This window comes from Macaca thibetana, chromosome 20 (genome assembly GCF_024542745.1).
Source record: "Macaca thibetana thibetana isolate TM-01 chromosome 20, ASM2454274v1, whole genome shotgun sequence".
Taxonomy (NCBI): Eukaryota; Metazoa; Chordata; class Mammalia; order Primates; family Cercopithecidae; genus Macaca; species Macaca thibetana.
The window spans coordinates 34,582,557-34,608,654 of record NC_065597.1 but is presented as its reverse complement, the minus strand read 5'-3'; the positions used below and the strand labels follow the sequence as shown (position 1 = coordinate 34,608,654).

The 26,098-nt window shown below is 50.0% G+C and overlaps 4 protein-coding genes across 4 annotated transcripts in view; 3 read left to right on the top strand and 1 right to left on the bottom strand.

Annotated features, from left to right (window-relative positions):
- Positions 1-26,098, top strand: part of COQ9 (coenzyme Q9) — a 292,337-nt gene that overhangs the window by 86,756 nt on the left and 179,483 nt on the right. The window lies entirely within an intron of this gene.
- The window catches only part of CX3CL1 (C-X3-C motif chemokine ligand 1), a 338,913-nt gene that overhangs the window by 203,343 nt on the left and 109,472 nt on the right, over positions 1-26,098 (top strand). The window lies entirely within an intron of this gene.
- ARL2BP (ADP ribosylation factor like GTPase 2 binding protein) lies at positions 1,896-11,008 on the top strand. The gene is made up of 6 exons (XM_050773116.1): positions 1,896-2,196; positions 2,868-2,929; positions 5,618-5,724; positions 7,141-7,226; positions 7,784-7,880; positions 9,545-11,008. The coding sequence occupies exons 1-6, from the start codon at positions 2,159-2,161 to the stop codon at positions 9,644-9,646; spliced, it is 492 nt and encodes a 163-aa protein (XP_050629073.1). The 5' UTR covers positions 1,896-2,158; the 3' UTR covers positions 9,647-11,008.
- PLLP (plasmolipin) overlaps positions 14,085-26,098 on the bottom strand; it is a 194,887-nt gene continuing 182,873 nt past the window's right edge. Inside the window, exons 3-5 of the mRNA XM_050773115.1 lie at positions 20,172-20,345; positions 16,452-16,574; positions 14,085-15,024 (exon numbers count right to left, since the gene is read on the bottom strand). Of these exons, the coding sequence (XP_050629072.1) occupies positions 14,908-15,024; positions 16,452-16,574; positions 20,172-20,345 (414 nt within the window). The 3' untranslated portion in view covers positions 14,085-14,907. The remainder of the gene's footprint in view (positions 15,025-16,451; positions 16,575-20,171; positions 20,346-26,098) is intronic.

Here is a 26,098-nt window from a genome sequence, read left to right as displayed (position 1 = left end):
ATGTGTGGTATATAGAGAAAGGTCATAAAGAAATTATCTGAGTTTGCTGTGAGCTGTGTGACCAGGGCTTGACTAAACTCAGTCCAGTAATTCAGCAAACCTTTTAAAATGCCTATCTTCCACTTGGTGCTAAACAGAGTAACTCATAATTGATGTCACCTGACCGGGCGTGGTGGCTCACGCCTGTAATCCCAACACTTTGGGAGGCCGAGGTGGGCAGACCACCTGAGGTCAGGAGTTCAAGACCACGCTGGCCAACATGGTGAAGCCCCGTCTCTACTAAAAATACAAAAATTAGCCGGGCGTGGTGGTGCACGCCTGTAAGTCCAGCTACTCAGGAGGCTGAGGCAGAGGTTGCAGTGAGCCAAGTCTGCGCCACTGCATTCCAGCCTGGGCGACAGAGCAAGACTCCGTCTCAGAAAATGAAATAAATAGGCCGACCACAGTGGCTCACGCCTGTAATCCCAGGACTTTGGGAGGCCGAGGCGGGCGGATGACCTGAGGTCGGGAGTTCAAGACCAGCCTGACCAACATGGAGAAACCCCGTCTCTACTAAAAATACAAAAAAAAAATTAGACTGGCATGGTGGCGCATGCCTGTAATCCCAGTTACACGGGAGGCTGAGGCAGGATAACGCCTTGAACCCGGGAGGCAGAGGTTGTGTTGAGCCGAGATTGCGCCATTGCACTCCAGCCTGGGCAACAAGAGTGAAACTCCGTCTCAAAAAATAAATTAGTAATAATTGATGTCACCTTGGTCACAGCTGTCACACCCAATTGTGTCTTTGTAACCATCTTTGTTACAGATCCCACGGATATCTATTTTACATCCATTCAAAGATGCCTGCTAGGACGAGCGTGGTGGCTCACGCCTGTAATCCTAGCCCTTTGGGAGGACAAAGTGGGTGCATCACCTGAGGTCAGGAGTTCGAGACCAGCCTGGCCAACATGGTGAAACCCTGTCTCTGCTAAAAATACAAAAATAGCCGGGCGCGGTGGCGGATACTTGTAATTCCAGGTACTTAGGCTGAGGCACGAGAATCGCTTGAACCTGAGAGGCGGAGGTTGTAGCCAGCCAAGATCATGCCACTGCACTCCACCCTGGGCGACAGAACAAGACTCCGTCTCAAAAAAATAAAAATAAAAAATGTCTGCCAACCCATTCTGACTGGCCACCTGACCCTCAGTTCATACCTTAAATCCCTCTAGTTCCTCTAGTCATATACCGCACTTTGGCCAAAAGGTATCATGCAATTAAAGAGACACAATGCTTAGCTGTCCAATCAAGAGAAATCAGCTCAAACGAATCCTTTGTTTCAAAGTTTGGCAGTTTTGCAGAGGCCTTTTCCTGAAAAGTATATGATTCCTGATTGCGTGGCTCAAAACAGTTCTTCGACTCTCATCTTGTATAATTAGTCAAGAAACCAGTTACTGCCGAGTAAGCTTTATAATGCGAAGATTATAATGCAAATTACAAGGCATCTACTTCTTGCGATGGCGCTTTCCTTCCACGAGGGGTAGGAATTGTCTTGAAATCAGACGTCAGCATCACCTGGTTCAGGGATAAAGGACTGGCTCTCCAGCGACTTGGCAACTTACAAGCGCTCTTCAAAAGCGCCTTAAACTACTTAATTTTCCACACTCTGGGAGGGGCGATTTATTCTCGAGTTGCGAGCGAGGAAATTCAGGTTCGTGGCTTCGTTTCCTTTATCCGTAAAATGGGGGCGACTTAAGACTGAGTCGCCAAGCAACGCGGCCTAGGCGAGGCCCAGCATCCCTCCGCATTCCTTTCCGGGACTTCCTCTCCCTGTCTTGCCCCGCCCCGGCATCGGTGACGCGCGCCTGTGATTGGCTGCCGGCCCGCCGTGAGGCAGCGGAAGGGGTTGCAGTGGCCATGGTGACAGGAGGTGGGGCGGCAGTCACCTAGGCCTGGACCTGCGGCGTCGGCTGCGCGCGCAGAGTGCCCGGCGGGGCGTAGAGGCCGGGCGGACGAGTGGACGCTGCGGGTATCCAAGGCGGGGCCTGGCGCGCAGGCGCTGACCCGACCTGGCAGTGAGGTGGCCGCGGCCTTGGCTGAGAGGCCTTAACCCCGCTGGCCGCCGCGCCCTGCATGCGAGTTGGGCCGCGGGCGCGGCAGGAGCCTACTCGGGGCGGCGGCGATGGACGCCTTAGAAGAAGAGAGCTTTGCGCTGTCTTTGTGAGTAGCTCCGCCAGGGGGCTGGTGACTTGGGGACGGGGACAGCGGGCGTTTGCCCGGGCCTGACCCTATAAAACAGGTGTCCTTAGGGGCAGGGCAGGGTGGGGGCCGCCAAGGCGCCGTCCCAGCCCCAGGCCTTCGTTTTGTAGAGTACTAAGGCCGCAGGTTTCAGGCCCCGGAGGACAGGAGTGCGAGGCGGGTGTCACCGTTGATCAGCACCTCCATCACAATCCCCAGCCGCCAACCTCAGCTGTCAGCAAAGCCTGGCGGGGTTGAGCTGCCGAGGCCCTGCCCCGCGCCCGAGGCCCCTCCACGCCTCCCTGGCCCCCGCCTCCCGGACTCCTGACCAAATGACCCCTCTGGCAGGTGTTTCACCCGTGCCGGGTTCATGCTCACAAGCAGACAGGTATGGGGTGATAGCGAAAAGCCTGGAGAACCAGTTTTTATTAAAGTGGAGTCATGACATTGAACGTTCATGTCACAAACGTGCCAAGTGTGTTTTCTTCTGTTTGGACTTATTAGACAGTCATTCTTACATTGTTGAAGATGGGTGATGGGAAGTTCGTTTTGCTACTCTTTTTTTCTCTTGTGCATGTTTGAAAACGTCCATACTAAAAACATTTTTTTAATGCATTATTTGAAATAGCACCTAATCCAGGCATGTTTTTCAGCTCCTCCGCCTCTGATGCAGAATTTGATGCTGTGGTTGGATATTTAGAGGACATTATCATGGGTAAGCTTTTAAGATACTGTTTTTAAGGACCTGCTTGCTTCTTCTTTAAGGACATTGAAATCAATTTGGAGAGTTAATTTTAAAAAGAAAACATCAAGCTGCCTGCAATTTTTAATGTAGCACAATGTAATACTTAAGTAAAGGCTTACTGCAGTTTGTCTTAGAAACAAACGGCCCAGTACTCCTGAAAACATCTAATAAGCATAGATTCAGAGGCCTGGAAGGGACTGACTCAGGTAATGGGGCCCCAGTAGTGTGGAGTTCTTCACAAAACTATAGGAAATAATGATCTACTCTATTTCTTATGTAGGGTAAGAGCAATTTCATTTTTAGATAGTTTTGAGTTTTAACATTTTCATGCCACAAAACACGTAAAACCAGGCCAGGTGTGGTGGCTCACGCCTGTAATCCCAGGACTTTGGGAGGCCGAGGCAGACGGATCACGAGGTCAGGAGATCAAGACCATTCTGGCTAACACGGTGAAACCCCGTCTCTACTAAAAATACAAAAAAATTAGCCAGGCGTGGTGGCGGGCCCCTGTAGTCCCAGCTGCTCAGGAGGCTGAGGCAGGAGAACGTGAACCTGGGAGGTGGAGCTTGCAGTAAGCCGAGATCGCGCCACTGCATTCCAGCGTGGGCGACAGAGCGAGACTCCGTCTCAAAAAAAGAAAAAAAGATACATAAAACCATAACCACAAGCACACATGGCCATAAAGAAAACAAAGTGTTAAGCTTCAGCTGGTTCTGTATTTTCCTAGGTTTTGAGTTCCTACTTGTGGATGTATTTGGGCATCCATGAAACCTGCTAAGTAACAGACAAGCAGTAACAGTCCCCAGAGGTTTAAGACAAGTATGTAGGAGGGGAAAACTTACATTTGAGAAATTCTGTTGACTTTTAAGTTTTATGAGAATTAGGAAAAGAACACTGTTATTTGGTGGTGTTGGCTGTATGGCTTAATCCATTTAGTATGAAAATTACTGACCAGGCCGGGCATGGTGGCTCACGCCTGTAATCCCAGCACTTGGGGAGGCCAAGGCAGGCGGATCACAAGGTCAGGAGATTGAGACCACGGTGAAACCCCGTCTCTACTAAAAATACCAAAAATTAGCCGGGCCCGGTGGCGGGTGCCTGTAGTCCCAGCTGCTGGGGAGGCTGAGGCAGGAGAATGGCGTGAACGCGGGCGGTGGAGCTTGCAGTGAGCAGAGATAGCGCCACTGCACTCCAGCCTGGGTGACAGAGCGAGACTCCGTCTCAAAAAAAAAAAAAAAAGAAAATTACTGACCAATGTTTTATACCTTCAGGTATAAAGGTTCATGCCCTTAACTCCTTAATATAGATGTTTCATCATTAAGTTCGTTTCCCATGTGGATTTGGGGATTTCTGGGGAATACTAAAGAATCCATTCAGTTATCTTGCCTATTATACCCTATATGCTATGGGAAAATGAGCCTTCTGTGAGCCTACAGTATTTATCCCAAGGTCTAGGTCCTTTCTGAAACTTTCCTTTTATTTTTAGAAATAATCTATTCAGTTGTTAAGATTCCTTATTCCGGGCTGGGTACAGTGGCTCACACCTGTAATCCCAACACTTTGGGAGGCCAAAGCAGGTGGATTGCTTGAGTCTAGGAGTTCGAGACCAGCCTAGGCACCATAGGGAGACCCTGTCTCAATTAAAAAAAAAAAAAAAAAAGATTCCCTCTTCCCTATCATTTATTAAGTGTTCACTATGAACTAATCTATTTATATGAATTCTCATCTAAATTCCACTTCCAATCCTATATGATAACTACTATAAACCATTCTTATTTTCCAGATAAATGAGAAGTTTATATGGGGTTTAGAGAAATTAAGTAACTTACCCAAGGTCACACAATTAGTAAGTAGCTGAGATGCGATTCGAATCCAGACAGGCTAGCCTCTTTCAGACTCCATACTTCTAATCACTACAATGTTTCCACAATTGCTCCTAAAGTTATATCAAAATAAGAGAGAACCAATCCATTCCTTTTCAGAAAAGTAATGTGAGGGAGGTCCCAAGCCACCCTGTGTGGATGTGGTTAAAATGGACTGAAGGATGGTGATGATCACTGCACAACAATGTGAACATACTTAAAGCCACTGAGCTGTGTGCTTCAACATTAAAATGATTTAAAAAAAAAAAAATTGTATATCTCACCACAATTTAAAAAGAAAACAGGGCTGGGCGCGGTGGCTCACACCTGTAATCCCAGCACTTTGGGAGGCCGAGGCAGGCAGCTCACCTGAGGTCAGGAGTTCGAGACCAGCCTGGCCAACATGATGAAACCCTGTGTCTACTAAAAATACAAAATTAGCCCAGCGAGGTGGCACACGCCTGTAATCCCAGCTACTCAGGAGGCTAAGGCAGTAGAATCTCTTGACCCCTGGAGGTGGAGGTTGCAGCGAACCAAGATTGCACAATTGCACTCCAGCCTGGGCAACAAGAGTGAAACTCCAGCTCAAAGAAAAAAAAAAAAGAAAGAAAAAGAAAACAGGATTGGTCTATTTCAACATCAGGGTCCCATTTAATACCCTCTTAAAACATCAGCTTTCCTTCCAGAGACTGACCATTGAGAAAGTAGTACTGCTGACATAGATCCTGCCTACTTATAAATCATAATGGTTGGTAATCTCCATTAAAAAGAATAAATTTTCCCCATTGTGGTTCAGATGACGAGTTCCAGTTATTACAGAGAAATTTCATGGACAAGTACTACCTGGAGTTTGAAGACACAGAAGAGAATAAACTCACCTACACACCTATTTTTAATGAATACGTAAGTAGATTTCTATGTCTCCTACCAGGAGGTCAGAGTTTTAAAAATTTAAATTTAGAATCAAAAGACATTGAAATTTGCTGCTTTTTAAAATATGCCACCAGTACACTGCCAGGAATCCTCGTTAGAATCTGGTTTAAGTTCATTTTCCTCTGCACAGCCTTTGGGGCTATTTTCCAAAAGGCTTTCAGGCAAATATTTGATTAGCTCATCAGCTTCGTATTTAAAAGAAGTTTGAGGCCAGGCGTGGTGGCTCAAGCCTGTAATCCCAGCACTTTGGGAGGCCGAGACGGGCAGATCACGAGGTCAGGAGATCAAGACCATCCTGGCCAACACGGTGAAACCCCATCTCTACTAAAAAATACAAAAAACTAGCCGGGCGAGGTGGCAGGTGCCTGTAGTCCCAGCTACTCAGGAGGCTGAGGCAGGAGAATGGTGTAAACCCAGGAGGCGGAGCTTGCAGTGAGCCGAGATCCGGCCACTGCACTCCAGCCTGGGCAACAGAGCGAGACTCCGTCTCAAAAAAAAAAAGTTTGACCTGGGCTTGGTAGCACACCTGTAGTGCCAGCTATTTGGGAGGCTGAGGTGGAAGAATCACTTGCGCTCAGGAGTTTGAGACCAGCCTGGGCAACAAAGTAAGACCTCTTTATCTAAAAAAATAATATAATAAATATAATAAATGAAGTTTGACTTATCATAGTCCTGCTTTCAATCACAGTACATGAGTTTTTCATACCTTGCATTTGCATGCTTTTGACAAACCTTTCTGCTTTCACATACTCTTTTTTTCTTCTATATAATCCAGTCATATATGCATGACTATTAAGTAAAAGTGAAAACTGAGACCAAGATCACTAACTATTTGGTGGAAAAACCAAGACTGGAACCCAGGAACCTCAGTTCGTCACCCTTGGGTCTCTACACTTTACCCTGAGGCTTCTTGCAGCCCTCTGGGATTCTGTCATCTAAGAATCCATTTCAGCCTCCAAGACTTTATTTTCTTAACACAGAAGCATGACATAAACAAACCTGCCCAGAGGGAACCTGTGACTGCCTCCATGTCCATATGTTCTGTTTACACAGATGCCCTCTACCCAGGAGGCAAAGCCTCCATTTATCGCATCCTGCACTGGGTTGTGGGTGTGGGCACTGTGCTACTCACTGTCTCCACCTGTGTCAGAGCATTCACCCTGCTACAGCATCATTATCAGCTAATGCTTCTCTTCCACACCAGGCTGAGTCCTTCTCCAGGACAGGGGCTGTGTTTTGGTCCTCTTTGGTATCCTTGGCACTCAGTGTAGATTGTGGCACACAGACCTCAGGAAATGTTTAGGAAGGGCTGGAGGGCAGGCTTTCTGAAAAGAAGTCTTGTTTTCCCAAAGTGTGGTCTCACCAAAATCCTCTCCACTGTTGCAGATTTCTTTGGTAGAAAAATATATTGAAGAACAGCTGCTGCAGCGGATTCCTGGGTTCAACATGGCAGCTTTCACCACAACATTACAGTGAGTTGACCTTGACTGATTTTTGTGTTTTGTTTTCTCACTTTCTTCCTTCCCTAGGCTGACCAAAAGACCCTCTTGTTTTGTTTGTTTTCCTGTGCATGCCCTTGGTGATTAGGTCTTGTGTAGGAAGCCCTCAAACCTTTTAATGAAATCTTGAAAAGACCAGGCAGTGGCTCACACTTGTATTCTCAGTGCTTTGGGAGGCCAAGGGAGGAGGTTCACTTGAGCCCAGGAGTTCAAGACCAGCCTGGGCAACATAGTGAGGCCCCAACTCTACAAAAAATAAATTAGTTAGGTGTGGTGTTGCATACCTGTCGGCCTAGCTACTCAGGAGGCTGAGACTGGAGGATCCCTTGAGCCCAGGAGTTCAAGGCTACAGTGAGCTATAATTGCACCCCTGTACTCCTGCCTGGGTGACAGAGCAAGAACTAGTCTCTTAAAAAAAAAAAAAAAAAAAATGCAGGGGGTGGGGCTGGGGTGAGGGAAAGAAAAACAAAAGCAATCTTGAGGACTGTCTCATCATTCATTCACAAAACAGCCGTCTGTTCCATTTGCAGGCACCATAAGGATGAAGTGGCTGGTGACATATTCGACATGCTGCTCACTTTCACAGATTTTCTGGCTTTTAAAGAAATGTTTTTGGACTACAGAGCAGTAAGTTACTACTGCCTATTTATTTAGCCACTTTGAGCCACTTAGAAAGTTCCAGGTAGAAATACCGAACACAAACCTCCCACGCTTCCCCCATCATTCTCCCTTCAAACTGGCCAGTATCAGTCCAGCAGCTGATGAGGCATCAGAAGAGTGAGCTGCTATTCTACTGTGGCTGGGACCTTCTCATGTTTTCATGAAAGAAGCCCCAGGTACCATCTTAGAGTTCCTAATCAGAAGGACAAAACCCAAAAAGCAGGTCTCAGGTCTCATTCTGCTTTGCCTTTCCTTTTTTTCTTTGAGACAGAGTTTTGCTCTTGTCACCCAGGCTGGAGTGCAGTGGCACGATCTTGGCTCACTGGAAATTCTGCCTCCCCGTTTCAAGCGATTCTCCTGCCTCAGCCTCCTGAGTAGCTTGTACTACAGGCACCTGCCACCATGCCCAGCTAATTTTTGTATTTTTAGTAGAGATAGGGTTTCACCAGGTTGGCCAGGCTGGTCTCAAACTCCTGAAGCATGGTCCACCTCGGCCTCCCAAAGTGTTGGGATTACAGGTGTGAGCCACCGCACCTGGCCCTGCCTTGCTTTTCTTACAATGCAAGCTCTTTATAAGAAAAATAGGAGACTGGGTATGGTAACTCACACCTATAATCCCAGCACTTTGGGAAGCCGAGGCAGGCAGATGGCTTGAGCTCAGGAGTTTGAGACCAGCCAAGGCAATATGGCAAAACCCTGTCTCTATGAAAAATACAAAAATTAGCTTGGTATGCTGGTGTGCACCTGTAGTCTCAGTCAGCTACCTGGGGGGCTGGGTGGGAGGACCGCTTGAGCCCAGAAGGTTGAGACTGCCGTGAGCTGTGATTGCCCCACTGCAATCCAGCCTGGGTGACAGAGTCGGACCCTGTGTCAAAAAAAAAGAAAAGAGAAAGAAATGGTGTTGGGTATGGTGGTGCATGCCTGTAGTCCCAGCTACTTGGAAGGCTGAGGCAGGAGAATCACTTGAGCCTAGGAGTTTGGGGCTGTGTTGCACAGCACTGATGCCTGTGAATAGCCACTGCACTTCAGCCTGGGCAACATAGCAAGACCCCCATCTAAAAAAAAAAAAAAAAGAAAGAAAAATGTTTTCCAGTGAAGGGAGGTACATTTTAAGAGTGTACTTTAAGAATGACCAGGGCCAGGCTGGACACAGTGGCTCATACTTACAGTTCCAGCACTTTGGGAGGCCAAGGCAGGAGAATCACTCAAGCCCAGGAGTTCAAGACCAGCCTAAGTGACATACCAAGACCCTATCTCTACAAAAATAAAAATAAAAAAGTTAGCCAGCTGTAGTGGTGCACACCTGTAGTCCTAGCTACTCAGGAGGCTGAGGCAGCAGGACCATTTGAGCCCAGGAATTCCAGGCAGCAGTTAGCTATGATCAAGCCACTATACTCCAGCCTGGGTGACAGAGCAAGACCCTACCTCTTTAAAAATAATAATAATAAAAAATTAAGACTAGGGCAGGTCAGTATTGAGCAGAAATGCAGAATAACCAATAACCTGTGTTCCCTTCCTATGTACTGTGGAGGTCCACGTTCCCACCTTCAGCTCTGCCTTCGCCATGTCAGAGGCAAGATTCCAAGCCAGGGCTCTTTCTGGCCCTTCCTTTTGGTTGTTTTCTCATATAGGAAAAAGAAGGCCGAGGACTGGACTTAAGCAGTGGCTTAGTGGTGACTTCGTTGTGCAAATCATCTTCTGTGTCAGCTTCCCAGAACAATCTGCGGCACTAGGTCCTACCTCCAGCCAATGAATGGGATCATTCTGGATGTCACCAGCCCCATAGGCCCAGCTCATGATGGCAGAACACATCTTGGAAAGACTGACTCTGTTATGTAACTCATTTATGTTAAGTATTGATAGGTCAAAACCAAAAAGACCTAACCCTCCTGGACCTATTGCTCCTGAAACACCTTCTTGTATTCATTAACCATAGTACTCCTCCCCTCCTCAAGTAGACACCTCTCTCAGGAGCTTCTGGGTCAGACGCCTCTGGAGCGAGCCCATGTCAAGCACTCCCCCTGGGGGCTCCTTCCCCAGCATACCTGCTGGTGTGTAAGTGTGGACTAACCCACCGCCACCACCCTCTGTTCCAGCAGCCTCTGCATGAATCTTTGTGCACTCGCACCTCTTTTTCACATGGGCCACAGTTTCAGTACTTCAGCTGCAGTGGGGTTCCTGATGTTTATCTAGGGTGTTACTCAAGCCCAGCTTGAGATTTCGGAATCTCCTGTGATCACATCTTGTCTTGGCTGTAGGAATCAAAAGAAAGAAGATATCCTGTACATAAAAGCTCCATGTGAAAAGCTACTCCTAGTCTTAACATTTGCAGTCCTTGGGTCACTGTCTTCTGGTCCTGATGTAGTCCCACTGTTTCTAGATATCTCTTTTTAGCATTATTTTTGGAAAAAAAAATATTTTTATAGATGAATACTCAGGCTAACCTAGTGGATGTGATCTTGGAACTTCCATGATTATCCACTTAAAGATCAAAGTATTATATGCTGTGTGCTTTTTAGGTGTTAGTACTGTGAAAGCAAAAACGCTTTCTACATTGGCATTCGTTCCTATTTTACTGGGCACCTATGAATGTATGCTGTGTGCTAGAAATAGGCTAAAACATTCTTATAGCATGTTAGTATGTTTGCATGTTTGCTGAAAATCCTTTCTGTGTAAACAAGTTTGTAAGGTTCTCTGGGTTAGGTAGGGACTCTGCAGTTTCTTCCTGTCAAAATATCTCTTACTAAGATGATGTTCCACTGTCCAGCCCAGCATGAGTAGCAGGTAGGGCACAGCTTTACTGGCTGTTTGTATGCTTTGGTTCAGTGCAATGTGTGGTAGATTACTTACCAGAAAACATATATGTCATCTCTAGAATGAAGAAAAAGCATAGTAGTTCAATTCCCAGTGTGTCCCTTTGATTTTTTTAATAGTAAAAAGAATCTGTACTGACTTTTCACTTGGCCATTCTGGTTTTAAAGGACAAGCTATAAGCTTTACATAAGCTCTGTTTTTCTGTACTGATGTGTCACTTATTAAATACTTTTGTACCATGAGTAAAATTTGAGGTGTTTTGCAAGAACCACCATTCTCAATGAGTCATACTCTTTCTTTAACGTAGCTACTGCCATCAGGTTATTATTGCTTTGGTCTTTTTTTTTTGGCGGGGGGGGGGGGGCTAGTCAAGTGAAGCAGTGGGAGTAGAGAAGGAACAAAGAAATCTGCCTGCCACTGGTTGTGATCTATTAGTTATAAACACCACTGCACTCGCACCAGCCCCCTTTGGCCCCTTAAAATCACTCTCAGAGCCAGCTTTTCAAAATACCACCTCTCCTGGGCTTGCTTTTTCCCTTGCTTTGTCTATAAATGGGACTGTCCACCTCAGCCCAGGCATGTTGGGGGCACTTGCTAAGACCTGTGGACCAGCCTGCCTGCTTGAGAAAAAGCCAGTGGACAAGTCCAGAGATTAAATGATGAAAAAATGACGATAAAGGCAAATTGGTTTTTCACCCTGTCTTTTTTTTTTTGTCTTTTTTGGGGGGGGGATGGAGTTTTGTTTTTGTTGCCCAGGCTGGAGTGCAATGGTGCAATCTCTGCTCACTGCAACCCTCGCCTCCTGAGTTCCAGTGATTCTGCTGCCTCAGCCTCCCAAGCAGCCGGGATTATAGGTGTCCACCACCATGCCCAGCTAATTTTTGTATTTTTAGTAGAGACAGGGTTTCACCATGTTGGTCAGGCTGGTCTTGAACTCCTGACCTCAGGTAATCCACCCGCCTCCCAAAGTGCTGGGATCACAGGTGTGAGCCACCATGCCTGGCTGGTTTTTCACCCTTTCTACTCAGTAAAAAGGAGGCAAGTCTGTTGTCACTTAATATTATAAGTAGACATTCTGATTTATTTTAAAATAAACTAGCAGCCTGTCTCTCCATCCACAGACACTTACACTGTGATGTCAGGTGCCACCTTTGATGGGGCTCCCACCTGGCCTGGGGTGAGGAAGCCCCAGTCCTCTTGCTTAGGACTCCTCCCCAATGAGGAGCAATAGTCACGTGAACTGCTGAGCCTTAGCATTGACTGAGCGCCTTTAATGTTCCCCCGAAACAGGCTTTTTGATTCATGTCGGAAACATAAGAGGGGTGAGCTCTCCAACTTGCCTGCGATGTTGTTTTGCATTTAAGTGTATTGTCCTTCCTTAAAACCAAACTCTTATAACTTACTCCTGGAAGGACTAATTTATTATTCAAACTCGGAGAGACTTGAGAGTAAAAAGTGATGCTATTAATATTTATACCAGGGCCAGGTGTGGTGGCTCACACCTATAATCTCAGCACTTTGGGAGGCTGAGGCAGGAGGATCACTTGAAGCTGGGAGTTTTACGACAAGCCTGAGCAATAATAGCGAGACCCAGTGTCTACCAAAAAAAAATCAGCCAGGTGCGGTGGCTCACACCTGTAATCCCAGCACTTCGGGAGGCCGAGGCAGGCGGATCACGAGGTCAGGAGATTGAGACCATCCTGGCTAACACGGTGAAACCCATCTCTACTAAAAACACAAAAAATTAGCCGAGTGTGGTGGCACGCGCCTGTAGTCCCAGCTATTTGGGAGGCTGAGGCAGGAGAATCGCTTGAACCCGGGAGGCAGAGCTTGCAGTGAGCCAAGATCACACCACTGCCCTCCAGCCTGGGTGTCAAAGCGAGACTCCGTCTCAAAAAAAAAAAAAAAAAAAAAATTAGCTGGGCATGGTGGCATGCACCTGTAGTCCAAGCTACTGAGGAGGTTGAGGTGGGAGGATTGCTTAAGCCTGGGCAGTCAAGGCTGCAGTGAGCTGTGGTTGTGGCACTGTACTCCAACCTGGGCAACAGAGCAAGACCCTATCTCTTAAAAAAAAAATGGCCAGGCGCGGTGGCTCATGTCTTTAATTCCAGCACTTTGGTAGGCTAAGGCGGGTGGATCATGAGGTCAGGAGATTGAGACCATCCTGGCTAACATGGTGAAACCCCATCTCTACTAAAAATGCAAAAAATCAGCTGGGTGTGGTGGCGCTCACCTGTAGTCTCAGCTACTCGGGATGCTGAGGCAGAAGAATCGCTTGAACCCAGGACGTAGAGGTTGCATTGAGCTGAGATCATGCCACTGCACTCCAGTCTGGGTGACAGAGCAAGACTCCATCTCCAAAAAAAAAAAAAAAATTATACCAGGACAACACCACCACAAACTGGGCTTGTCCCAGGTGGACTGGGACATAGGTACTGGATTTAATCCCCCATCCCTGAGTAACAGAGTAGCTCATCTGCAACTGTTTGAACTTAGTTACATTTTAATTCTCAACTTTTAAAAAGGGACCAGAGGCTGGGGGCCGTGGCTCATGCCTATAATCCCAGCACTTTGACAAGCCGAGGCGGGGAGATCACCTGAGGTCAGGAGTTAGAGACCAGCCTGGCCAACATGGTGAAACCCTGTCTCTACTAAAAATACAAAAATTAGCCAGCCGTGGTGGTGCACACCTGTAATTGCGGCTACTTGGGAGGCTGAGGTGGGAGAATCTCTTGAACCCAGGAGGGGGAGGTTGCAGTGAGCCAAGATTGTGCCATTGCACTCCAGCCTGGGTGCTAGAGTGAGACTCCATCTCCAAAAAATAAAAATAAAAGAACAAATAAAAAGGGTACAGAGGGTGCCTAGAAATGCTTTTACCTTACTGTTCAGAGAACGTTGCTCTGTGGTCTTAGAAAAATAAGCTCAGGAGTACTCGGTTGCTTTCCTCTGCTGTCTCTACCAGCTCTGAGCAGGCAGCATGGCCAGCCACCTTGATTATATGACCTCCAAGCTTCACAGACCTTCAAGGTAGGTGATATTATTGAAATCTTTCATTTAGTAAGCTCACCTAACCTGCTCAAAGCAAGGGTGACTAAGTTATTGTCAAATTGAATCACTTGTGAGAATAAAAGGCCGTGCTATTCTACTTATGCCAGCACAAACAGCATAAACCAGGACTGTTCTAGACCCAGCAAGCAGGAAGTATAAGCAGCTTTTCTCTGGTCAAAGAGTTGGCAGGTGGTGCTGAACGACTCCGGAACATGAACTGCCCTACAGCAGGCATCTTCTACAGTCAAGCTGAGGTCTCCTGGAGGTTACAAGCACCTGCAAAAGTGATTCCCCAACATCTTGTCCAAATAACTTCTCTTATCTTTTTATTAAAAAAAAAATAAAACAGTCACCACCAACTACATGACAACTTGCCAGGCAAGGCCTCACTTCCCTCCCTCCTTCGTGTCCCATGTGCCTAGTCAGCAGGGTCAGGGAGGCAGTCAGCACTGAGGTTAGCTTCGCCCAAAGGGAGTATTACAGAGAGAGGCTTGGGAAAGTGAAGGAAACCTGGACAGGCTTTTCAGCATTGAGAAGTCACTTAAAACTGATTTGTTTTCAGTAACTGGTATGTCTAAAATGCAGGGAGGGAAGACCATGCGGTCAACAATCATAACCCACTTTTTACAGGTTGGCTCCAGGGAGAGGTTGGTTGGAACGGTGTTTAAAGGAAGGAGAATGGTTTCACGAGCTTGCTCAGCTCTCCTGGAACGAAGACTAAGGTGCTACATGTTGCTTGTTAGGCTTATACTACGGCGAGTCTGGGGCTGCAGGTCAGGAGTCCTTGTTAGTGCATTTAGTGCTGGTGAGAAGGGTAGGCCCCAGTCTTGGACGCTGAAGTCCTCTAAAGACAAGGCAGAGACACAGCCTCAGATCCCCCGTCACCTTCCACTGAATAAGGGGGATGGAGAGGAGGTCTCAGCGGTTGGCCTCCTGCAAGCCCAGATGCCTGCCAGCCTGGGCCTGCTTCCTTAGCACTGTGAGAGCTTGTGTCTGATGGGCAGAGAGGAGCAAGTGCAGTCGCTGTCAGGTTGACTCCGCGCAGGGCTCCCCAGCTTCGGGCTTGCAGGGTGACCCTGCTCTGTGACCCAGCGGCGGCTTCAGCCCCAGAGAGGGCCGTGGCACAGGTGGTTTAGGCATAGCCGCCAGCCATTTGACTGGTGGCTGCATTGCTGCCTACTCCTCGCCAGGCCTGGTAGCTGAAGAAGGCACTCACTCCATAGGCGATCATCACCAAACATGCAAAGAACTGAAAGAGAGGCGAGAAGGGTGTAAGGACCAAGAGGGTAACAGTGACACAAGCTCCAACCAGATCTCAGGCCAGGCAGGAGGGGTTTTGGCAGCTGCACCATCTCACACTCAGCCAGATGCATTTCACAGCTGTTTATCATGGAGCTGATGAGCACCAGGGTCCTGGGATGCCAACATTACCTTCTAAGCATGGGAAACAGCTAAGAACCACAGGCGGGGCCTATCAGATTGTGATAAGGACAATGAAGGACAAGATAAGAGTGACAGAGGGGACATCTAGCAAGGATTTAGTTCTAAAAAGACAACATTCAAAGGCCAGCCTAGGAATTTTTCTAGAACCAGTTCACGCCTCTATACTAACACCTGCAGCCACATTCAGAAGCTCCCCGTCTCTGTCTCCATCACTGAATTTGCTGATTTCAAAACTGCCCTCATCAGGAAGAGTAAGGAACCAAATGAGTGCCCATCGAGGCCCTGCCCTCCCCTGGGCTTGGCCGTGGCTCCAGGCCCGGAGTCCAACCTCTCTGAGCGGGAGCCTCCTGTCTGTCAAAAAGGACTGGTAGTCCCTTCCTCTCCCTCACTGTGGGTGTCACAGGATCCTGGGAGGAGATGGTGTGCAGGGCCTGGTGGTGTGAAGGGTGACAGGCGTGGAGGGGACTGCAGCCACTTCACTGGCCACCTGACGTGGGCCTGGAGTCTGGGTTTCACGGGAGAGCCTATGAATCTCCCAGAATGGTTTAAACCACAAGGTTTCTGCACGTGCACTTGTCAGTGGGAGAGCATCCAGTTTTTCACATTCTCCAAGGGGGCACATGACCCTAAGTGAGTGTGGCACAGTTGATTTACAACAAGGTTCCATAGTTAACCCAGGCGGGGTGTGGTAGCTCACACCTGTAATCCCAGCACTTTAAGAGGCCGAGGCGAGTGGATCACCTGAGGTCAGGAGTTCGAAAGACCAGCCTGGCCAACATGGTGAAACCCCATCTCTACTACAAATACAAAAATAAGCCGGGCGTGAGACTCCATCTCCATCTCAAAAAAAAAAAAAATAGCTGGTGTGGCAGCACACACCTGTAGTCCCAGCTACTTGGGAGGCTGAGTCAGGAGAATCACTGAAACCCAAGAGGCAGAGGTTGCAATGAGCCAAGATTGCGTCACTGCACTCCAGCCTGGGCAACAGAGCGAGACTCCATCTCAAAAAAAAAAAAATAGTTAACCCAAAACTTCCATTGCCCACCACACACCACTCCCCACTGTTAATTATGGAAGCCTGGAGGCAGCCCGGCTCCCCTCTGAGACCCACTGAGCATTCAGGTGACAACTCCTCAGGAGGTGGCAGGTGCCTGGCCTCAGACCAAGCAAGCAGCGTGAGTCCTGGGGCCGAGACCCTGCAGACCACCGAGGGAGCCTGGGAAGCAGACTCACCGAGGCAGCCGCACGCTGGTTATACGGCCGGGTGCCCCTCAGGGATGTCAGGTCAACTGCTGCAGAGCAGGCGATGAAGGCGGTGATGTAGAGAACAGTGGCGCTGATGTTAAAGATCATTAACTGCAGGACATGGGGGTAGGGAGTGGGGAGAGAAAAGGCTTAAGACACAAAGAGAGGCTGGGCATGGTGGAATCATACCTGTCATTCCAGCACTTTGGGGGGCTGAGCCCAGGAGTTAGAGACCAGCCTGGGGAACATAGGTAGGCCCCGTCTCTACAAAAAATAAAAAAGTTAGCCAGGCATGGTGGCGCATGCGTGTGATCCCAGCTACTTGGGAGGCTGAGATGGGAGGGTCACCTGGTGCCAGGATTTGGAGGCTGCAGTGAGCCATGATCACACCACTGCGCTCCAGCCTGAGCGACAGAGTGAGATCCTGTCTCAAAAAAAAGACACACAAGGAGACTAACAGTTGGGGCGTCTTTGTTCCCACTGGCACACCCCTTGAGTAGCCACTGGAAGGGGACGCAAACACCTGGGTTTTTCCCACCAACAGGGCCTCAAGAGGCCGTGGTTTCCAGGGGTCAGCCCATCAAGCCCTGGTCCCCAGGAGGCCTGCTGAGCAGGGAGCATGAACACACCTGAGGCTGGGGGAGGGGAATGACAGTGATGGGGTAGGGGCAGTGCCAAACCCATTCCTCACAGAAAGAGGCCAGTCCATGACCCATCTCTTTGTACCAGCTAAAGAAACACAGGCCACTCCTCCAAGTGTGGCCCAGGACCAAGCCCAGGCTATCCCTGGTACCACTGCAAGGTTTGGCTCTGTGGCCAGTCCTGGGGCTGGGCCTCACATCCCTCTCTGCCTCCAGCGGGGAAGAATCTTTGTCTCCCTTTTGGCCACATCCTAAGCTCGAGGCTCTAAGCAAATGCCAGGGTCAGGACCAGGAGGACCAGATATTCCCAGCTGGATACAGAACCAGACTGGCAGGAAGGGGCCCTCTGCTGACAACCAGGCCCCAATCCCTCATCTCAAACGCTTGGCCCCAGGAGCCCACTTACAGTCTTCAAACGCATGGCCCTCAAACATTCATTCGGTTTGTCCAATATATCTTTTAAAAATTACCAACATTATAAAATTAGATTTCATGAAAACCTGAAAACTTCATGTAAAAATTTCATATTAAAAAAAATCTTTGGCTCAAGCCTGTAATCCCAGCACTTAGGGAGGCCGAGACGGGCGGATCACGAGGTCAGGAGATCGAGACCATCCTGGCTAACACAGTGAAACCCCGTCTCTACTAAAAAAATACAAAAAACTAGCCGGGCGAGATGGCGGGCGCCTGTAGTCCCAGCTACTCGGGAGGCTGAGGCAGGAGAATGGCGTAAACCCGGGAGGCAGAGCTTGCAGTGAGCCGAGATCCGGCCACTGCACTCCAGCCTGGACGACAGAGCGAGATTCCGTCTCAAAAAAATAAAAAATAAAAAATAAATAAATAAATAAATAAATAAATAAATAAATCTTGGCCAGGTGCAGTGCCTCATGCCCGTAATCCCAGCACTTTGGGAGGCCGAAGGCAGGCAGATCACTTGAGGTCAGGAGTTAAGAGACCAGCCTGGCCAACATGGTGAAACCTCGTCTCCAATAAAAACACAAAAATTAGCCAAGAGTGGTGGTGAAAGCCTGTAATCCCAGCAACACAGGAGGCTGAGGCGGGAGAATCACTTGAACCCAGGAGGCAGCGGTTGCAGTGAGCTAAGATTACGCCACTGTACTCCAGCCTGAGCGACAGAGTGAGGGAGACTCTGTCTAAAAAAAAAAAAGAAATCTTAAGATATCAAAAGATTCTGCGCCAAGGGGTTTGCACTCCCACTAGCAACAGATGAAGTGAGTATAGGCAGCTTACGATGGGCAGATGGATGCTGGCTTCTCCAGGGTCCCTCCTGACCCAATTCACTCACACATCTTGCCTGGATCCTGTAGGGGTCTGTAGCCCCCATGCCAGAAAATCCCAAGTTGGCCATGCGAATTCAGCCTTCTCTAGATGCAGTTAAGCCCTCTCTGCCCCATTCGTTGAGGGTCCAGAAGCATAAGAAGCAATGCCCTGCCATTGTGGCAGAAGGGAGCCTCCTTCCATTAACAGCCACGGCTGGAGCCCCAGATCTGCACCTAAGAGACACACAGGCTTTTATCTCCAGAGATTTCTCTGTTAGAGGCTCCTGGGACATGAGGGAGGGGTGGACCCTGAGCCCGGAAATCAGGGTGCCGCCTCCTTGCCCCAAAATCTTCCCTGCAAGCCCAGCGACCCCTGCAAACGCTGCCTGTTTCTGCCAGGGATGTCAAGATCTAACAAACCCATTCTGTCTTGAGGATGACTCACGTTTCCTCGGTTTAAAAAGTCATTGAATTCCAAACAATGCTGCCTAGTCCCAGCCTTGCTTGTCTTACAATCATGTGCCTTTCTCGCCTCTCTTCTCACTGAAAGCCTCAGACCCCAGCTGCAGGGGTTTTCCGGGTCAGAGGAAAAAAAAAAACCAGCAGCTTTCTGTGTGTCTGGCCAGGGTACTTCCCATGTCCGCTCTCAGCCCTGTGTCCTGGGAAGACTGTCCTGGGGCAAACCTGGGGAGACCAGCCTCTCCCAGGCCTCAGAGCCTCACCTGCAAGCAGCCGGGTGCCCGAGCTTGTCCTGCACACTTGAGGCCCTGGCCTAGGCAACTTCTGACAGCTTGCCCCCAGCCTCCAGCCACAGGGCTGCCTGCCTGGGCCTGCTAGAATCTCACAAACCCACACAACACAGGCACAAATTCTGACCACCCAGAGAAGGAAAAAAAAATTTTTTTTTTTTTTTTGGAGGTGGAGTCTTGCTCTGTCACCCAGGCACAATCTCAGCTCACTGCAACCTCTGCCTCCCAGGTTCAAGCAATTCTCCTGTCTCAGCCTCCCGAGTAGCTGGGACTAGAGGTGTGCACCACCACAGCTGGCTAATTTTTGTATTTTTTGTAGAGATGGGGTTTCACCATATTGGTCAGGCTGGTCTTAAACTCCTGACCTCAGGTGATCCACCCGCCTCAGCCTCCTAAAGTACTAGGATTACAGGTGTGAGCCACCACACCCAGCCGGGAAAAATACTTTTAAGATTCCAAATGGCCTCTTGCAAATCCACTCAACAGCCCCTCACTTCTACTCTCCTCCTGGGACAAAGTCAAGCCTGTGTCCTTCCTGGCTCATAGTTCCCCAAAAAACCGTACACCTAGGCTGGGCGTGGTGGCTCACTCCTGTACTCCCAGAACTTTGGGAGGCCAAAGTGGGAGACCTGCTTGAGCCCAGGAGTTCAAGACCAGCCTGGGCAATATAGTGAGACCCCCTCCTCTACAAAAAAAAAAAAAAAAAAAAAAAAATGAGCAGGGCATGGTGGCACGTGCCTGTAGTCCTAGCTACTGGGGAGGGTGACATGGGAGGATCACCCGAGTTCAGGGCTTCAAGACTGCAGTGAGTCATTATCGAGCCACTGCACTCCAGTCTGTACATAGTGAGACACTGTTTTAAAGGAAAAATAGAACAACTGGACCCCTGAACCATCAGTCCTTACCTCCACCCCTGGCTCTGCAGACCAGCTTAGGTCAGTGAGGATGTCAGGAGACCCCCCATACCCTGCCACTTCTTTTAGGGAAAGTCACAGTGGTCCTGTCATAGCCACTTCCGGTACCCCCACCCAGACTCACCACCAGTGGCCAGGGCACCATGTACAACTTCATGTGCAGCTGAAACAGGTAGAGAATGAAGAGGATGATTGTCACCAGCCAGAGGAAGACAGCGACGAACATCACCCAGCCATAGGCCGGGTACAGGTGGTACGGGGTGTCCGCAATCAGCGCCCACACCAGCAGCCCCAGCACCTAGGAGGGTCAGACAGGGCAGGGTCGGCCAGAGATGCGGTTTCATTTCTCATCTAGCTAAGAAATATTGGCCAGGCACAGTGGCTCATGCCTGTAATGTCAGCACTTTGGGAGCCCAAGGTGTGATAATCGCTGGAGGCCAGGAGTTCAAGACCAGCCTGGGCAACAAAACAAGTCCCCATCTCTACAGAAAAATTAAGGCCGGGTGCAGTGGCTCATACCTGTAATCCCAGCATTTTGGGAGGCTGAGGTGGCCGGATCACCTGAGGTCAGGAGTTTGAGACCAGCCTGGCCAACATGGTGAAAGCCTGTCTCTACTAAAAATACAAAAATGAGCCGGGCGTGGTGGCGTGTGCCTGTTATCCCAGCTATTTGGGAGGCTGAGACAGGAGAATTGCTTGAACCTGGGAGGCAGAGGTTGCAGTGAGCTGAGATCACGCCACTGCACTCCAGCCTGGGTGACAAAAGCGAAAATCCATCTCAAATAAATAAATAAATAAATAAATAATAGTTAGCCAGGTATGGTGGTGTGTACCTGTGCTCCCAACTACTCAGGAGGCTGAAGCAGAGGATCACATGGGCCCAGGAGTTAGAAGCTGCAGTGAGCCATGATCATGCCACCACAAGCCAACCTCAGAGACAGAGTGAAATTATCTCAAAAAACAGAAAAAATTTAAAAAAGGAATGCTGATTTGGCTCATGCGGTACACCACTGTACTGGGGCCCTGACCTGTACTCACACTCCTCTTCCAGGTCTCAGCTGAGATGTCAGGTGCTCCAGGACACCCCCACACCTCCAGCCTGCATCCCAGAGCCCTCGTCAGCGCTCACAGGGCCCCCCAGGCACCCGCCATCCAGGGTCATAATCGTTCCCTGCCCCAGACTGCGAGCTCCACGAGGGCACGGCCGTGGCTGTCTCACAGCTGCATCCCCACACCCAGCACAGGACCTAGGCCCTGCCAGGGGCTCAGTAAAAGCTGCTGAAAGAAAGTTCAAGTCACCACAGTCCCAGAGGCGGGAAGACAACAGCCCTGTGTCCTCCCTCCCAGCTGGGCCCAGCAGAGAACATCACCAGGGCCTCTGCCTGACACCCCACGTCTCTGGCTCTCCCAGATGCCCTTCTGTACTGGTGTTGCCATCTCACAGGTGAAACTGGGCCTCCAGGAAGCCAAGGGGCCTACTTGTCATGCCGTTCCCAAGTGGCAGGATGGGCCCGACCATCCCAGCAGAGCATGGGTAGTGGCTAACAGCATGGACTCTGGAGCCCAGCTGCCTGGCTTCGATCCCGGCTCTCCTTACCAGTTGTGTGGCCTTGGGCAAGTGTATAATCACCCTTGCTTATCAAATGAGTATAATGATCATTCCTACCTCGTAGAGCTACTGTGAGGACCCACAAGTTCATGCACATAAATGACTGCAACAGAAGTGTTTTTTTTTTCATTGTTCCACAAGTCCAAGGTAGACTGCACAGGCCCAGTCCTCAGCCACAGAAAATTCTCTGTAGGCAGGTTTGTCGACTCACCATGCAGACTGTCTCGGGTGTGGGCCAGCAAAGGGCCTGCAGAGGCAGGGCCCAGGGAGCTCCTGGAGGCACCTCGGATGTGGCCATCCTGGGCCTCCCCAGTCCCTCCTACCCGCCCCCACTTCTCCATGAGGGCACTCTCTGGAATCCCTGGCCACAGAGAGGACACAAGGGTCTAGCTTTGGAGAAAGGCTCCATTGCCAATCAAGACACACAGAAGCGCCCTCTTTTTCCCCTAGTCAGCACCCAGGTACATGGCACCAAGGCTGCGTAGTGACCTTGCCACCAGCCCAAGGACAAGTCAGTGGGATCAGAGAAGCGGTTCCGGAGCAGGTCCCTCCTCTGGCTGCTAGGCTTTGGAGACAGAAAGTCGTGGCTGCTTCCAGCAGCTGAGGGCTGCCGCCAGCCCCTAGAGCACCTGAGGGCCCCGGGCCCAGAGCACAGCCAGAGCTGGGGTGCCTGCCAGGCACCCCACCCAAAAGCACCCTCGCTGAGGACCAGAAGGGAAGCTCCTGTGTGGATCCCTACAGAAGCCAGGGACCAGACTGGGGGGCCTGTAGCTGAGCTGGCCCAGGGAGCCCTCAGCCCTCACAACCCTCCTTCCTCCACCTCCTCCCCATCCCCCAAGGGTCTGGCTCGGGAAGGGTGTGGCCCACTGGGGAAGTGGCAGGTGGGGTCTGGAGCTTGGAAGTCAAAAGCTGTGTGGCTGTGTGACGCTGACCAAGCACCTTCCCTGCTCTCCGAGGAAGACTCTGGGTTTTGTTCATTGCTATATCTTCAGTGCCCAACAGTGCCCGACACATAATATACGCTAAAAACACAACGTGCTTAGGAGCTAACAATCCTATTTCTTCATCCGTGACAGAGATCAGAACCCTGCCCTGCACACGTGCTGTGTATTAAAAGAGGAAGCGGGATGGCCGGGCGCAGTGGCTCACGCCTGTAATCCCAGCACTTTGGGAGGCCGAGACAGGCGGATCACGAGGTCAGGAGATCGAGACCACCCTGGCTAACATGGTGAAACCCCGTCTCTACTAAAAATACAAAAAATTAGCCGGGCGTGGTGGTGGGCGCCTGTAGTCCCAGCTACTCAGGAGGCTGAACCAGGAGAATGGCGTGAACCCGGGAAGCGGAGCTTGCAGTGAGCCGAGATCGCACCACTGCACTCCAGCACTCCAGCCTGGGCGTCAAGCGAGACTCCATCTCAAAAAAAAAAAAAAAAAAAAAAAGAGGAAGCGGGGGCTGGGTGTGGTGGCTCATGCCTGTAATCCCAGCATTTGGGGAGGCCAAGGTGGGAGGACTGCTAGAGCCCAGGTGTTCAAGACCCCATCCTGGGCAATATACAGGGAGCCCATCTCTACCAAATAATTTAAAAATTAGCCGGGTGTGGTGGTGGTGTGCCTGTGGTCTCGGCTACTCAGGAGGCTGAGGGGGGAGGACTGCTTGAACCTGGGAGGTTGAGGCTACAGTGAGCCAAGACTGTGCCACTGTACTCCAGCCTGAGCAACAGCAAGACCCTCAAAATAAACTAAAATAAAATTAAAATTAAGTAAAATTAAAATTAAAATAACAAAATAAGAAGAAGCAAGTGTCCATCTGTGAATTGCCCCTGGCCTTGCCCCGCCCCCCAACCCAAGTAAGGGGCTCAGCCCAAAGGGGCCCAGGGAAAGTGTCCCTCTCTCCAGGGCTCAGCAACTGCTCCTCCCCACCCTGGGGTGAAGCTCCAGGGACCCATCCCCCCGACACACAGCACCCTGCCAGCCTCTGTTGCCCGTCAGCACCCTCCTTTCACCGCCACAAGCAGGCCAGGTAAGGGTAGGCAGGTGAGGAAGCCAGGGCGGAGCCGCACACCGCTGTCACACACCAAGCTGGGGGCAGAGCCCTTACGAGTGTGGACCCAGGGCAAGATGTCTCACAACAGCCACACCTGGAGAGGCCACGAACCCCCAGAGCCGGGGAGGAGGCCAGTGTTCTGAAGGAGAACAAACACTTCAGGCAGCACGCCTCTGTCCCTTCTCCAGGTGAGAACTGGGCGTGTCCTGGATAAACAATTATTTTTTCATTGAAAGCCAATTCTTTATGGGCCTCTGCTGCCACTGTGTTGCCTGCTTCCAACTAACTAAAGAAAAGTCAGAAAATGCAATGGACCAAAAATCAAGAAAAGACCAATTCAGGTTTCCACTGTCATACGCCTATCAATCACCTGTCCCATGACTCACAGCCTAGACCACAACAGCCCCTCACTGCCCTCCCACTCTGTGCCAGACACGTCTCATTGATTCCTCCATCACCAGACCCTCCTCAAATGTTCTGTTTGTTATCCCCATCTTCCAAAGGGAATCTCAGGAGGCAATGTGCCTATGGTGACTGTGGGTAAAGGACAGGGCAGGAGGCCGGGTGCAGTGGCTCACACCTGGAATCCCAGCACTTTGGGAGGCTGAGGTGGGTGGATCACTTGAGCTCAGGAGTTCGAGACCAGCCTGGGCAACATGGGAAAACCCCATATCTACCAAAAATACAACATGTAGCTGGGCATAGTGGCATGTGCCTATGGTCCTAGATACGTGGGAGGATCAATGGAGCCCGGGAAGTCAAGGCTGCAGTGAGCCATGATCACACCACTGCACTCCAGCCTGGGTGACAGAGACCCTATCTCAAAAAATAAATAAAAATTTTTAAAGGATAGGGAAGGGTGGGAACCCAGATCTGTGCGTCCTTGGAACCTGTGCTACTATGAGTTATTTAGTGAAGTGTAAAAAGTGAGGACACTTCAGCTGGCTCCAAGAGCCAGGCTGGGCTGGGCACCCAGGCTCCCCCCGTCCCTGCCCTGCCCTGTGCTCCAGCCCCACCCCTGGTTTCCAGATCAGCGAACGCAGCGTCCAGATGAAGCTGGAGGATAAGCAGTGGGAATTGCTGGCGTTCTTCTGGCTGTGCTGCCTGGCTCTGTGCCTGGGGAGCCGCCTCGGTTTCTGCCCTAGAACAAGGAAGGTTCGTTCCTGTATTTGAACCAGACAGACTGGTTTCTCCTGGTCCCTGAGCCCCCAGCCCAGTCCCCCCAGAGAGACCCTGCTCAGGACAGGGCACCCAACACAGGCCTCACTGTGGGCATCTCTCTGGGTTCATACATTTAACCAATGTCTATGGAGAAGGGGAATGGGGGTAGCAACGGGGTCATGGTTGCAATTCTGGATAAGGGGCCAAGAAAGATCTCACTGGCAAGGTGATGATAGGCAAAAACCCAGGGAGGTGACGGAGGGGCAGGGAGGGTGCCATGTGAGTATCTGGGAACAGAACTCTATGCCTTCACCCCTGGGCCCTGTAGGTCTCTCTTGCTTACGTGTTCAGCTGTCCCCGAGTTTCTCCCGAGGTGTCCACACCAACATCTAAGTGTCTCTCTCCTACACACACAGGCAAACCACATCCTCCCCTCCTTCCTAGCTCTCTGAGGTCCCTGACATGCCTCCCCAGACAGGTCCTGCAGATAAACAAAGGGAACTGTCTGGAAATCTCAAGGGCACAGGGCCTTTTTTTTGCTTTTCTGAAAACCTGAAGAATTTGGATTAGGAACTTTTTTTCCTATATGAAGACTACAGTGTCAAAAAGGACCTTTGCATCTTCAAAGAATTTCCAAACAACGGGGTAACGAAGAGATGTTTTTGTGAAAACCACCTGCAGGATCAGAGAGAAGATTCATCACAAATGCCCGACCAAGAGGCACTCCTCGTTCCAGCGAAACCCTGTTATTACAGTGTCCCCAGAAGCTGCCAACACTGACAGCCAGACAGGCCAGGTTCCTGCAGGGCGCGTGCCCTTCAATGACTCTGAGGGAAGTTTTTCCTCATCTCTTGTTGTGATTTGCAATGTGTTCCCCAAAATATGTTCAAGTTCTAACCCCTAGTACCTGGGAATGTGGCCTTATTTGAAAACAGGGTCTGGCCAGGCGCGGTGGCTCAAACCTGTAATCCCTGCACTTTGGGAGCCTGAGGTGCGTGGATCAGTTAAGGACAGGAGTTCGAAACCAGCTTGGCCAATATGGAGTAACCCAATTCTAGTAAAAATACAAAAATTAGCTGGGCCCATCCTGGCTAACATGGTGAAACCCCGTCTCTACTAAAAATACAAAAAAAAAAAAAACTAGCCAGGCGAGGTGGCGGGCGCCTGTAGTCCCAGCTACTCGGGAGGCTGAGGCAGGAGAATGGCATAAACCCGGGAAGCGGAGCTTGCAGTGAGC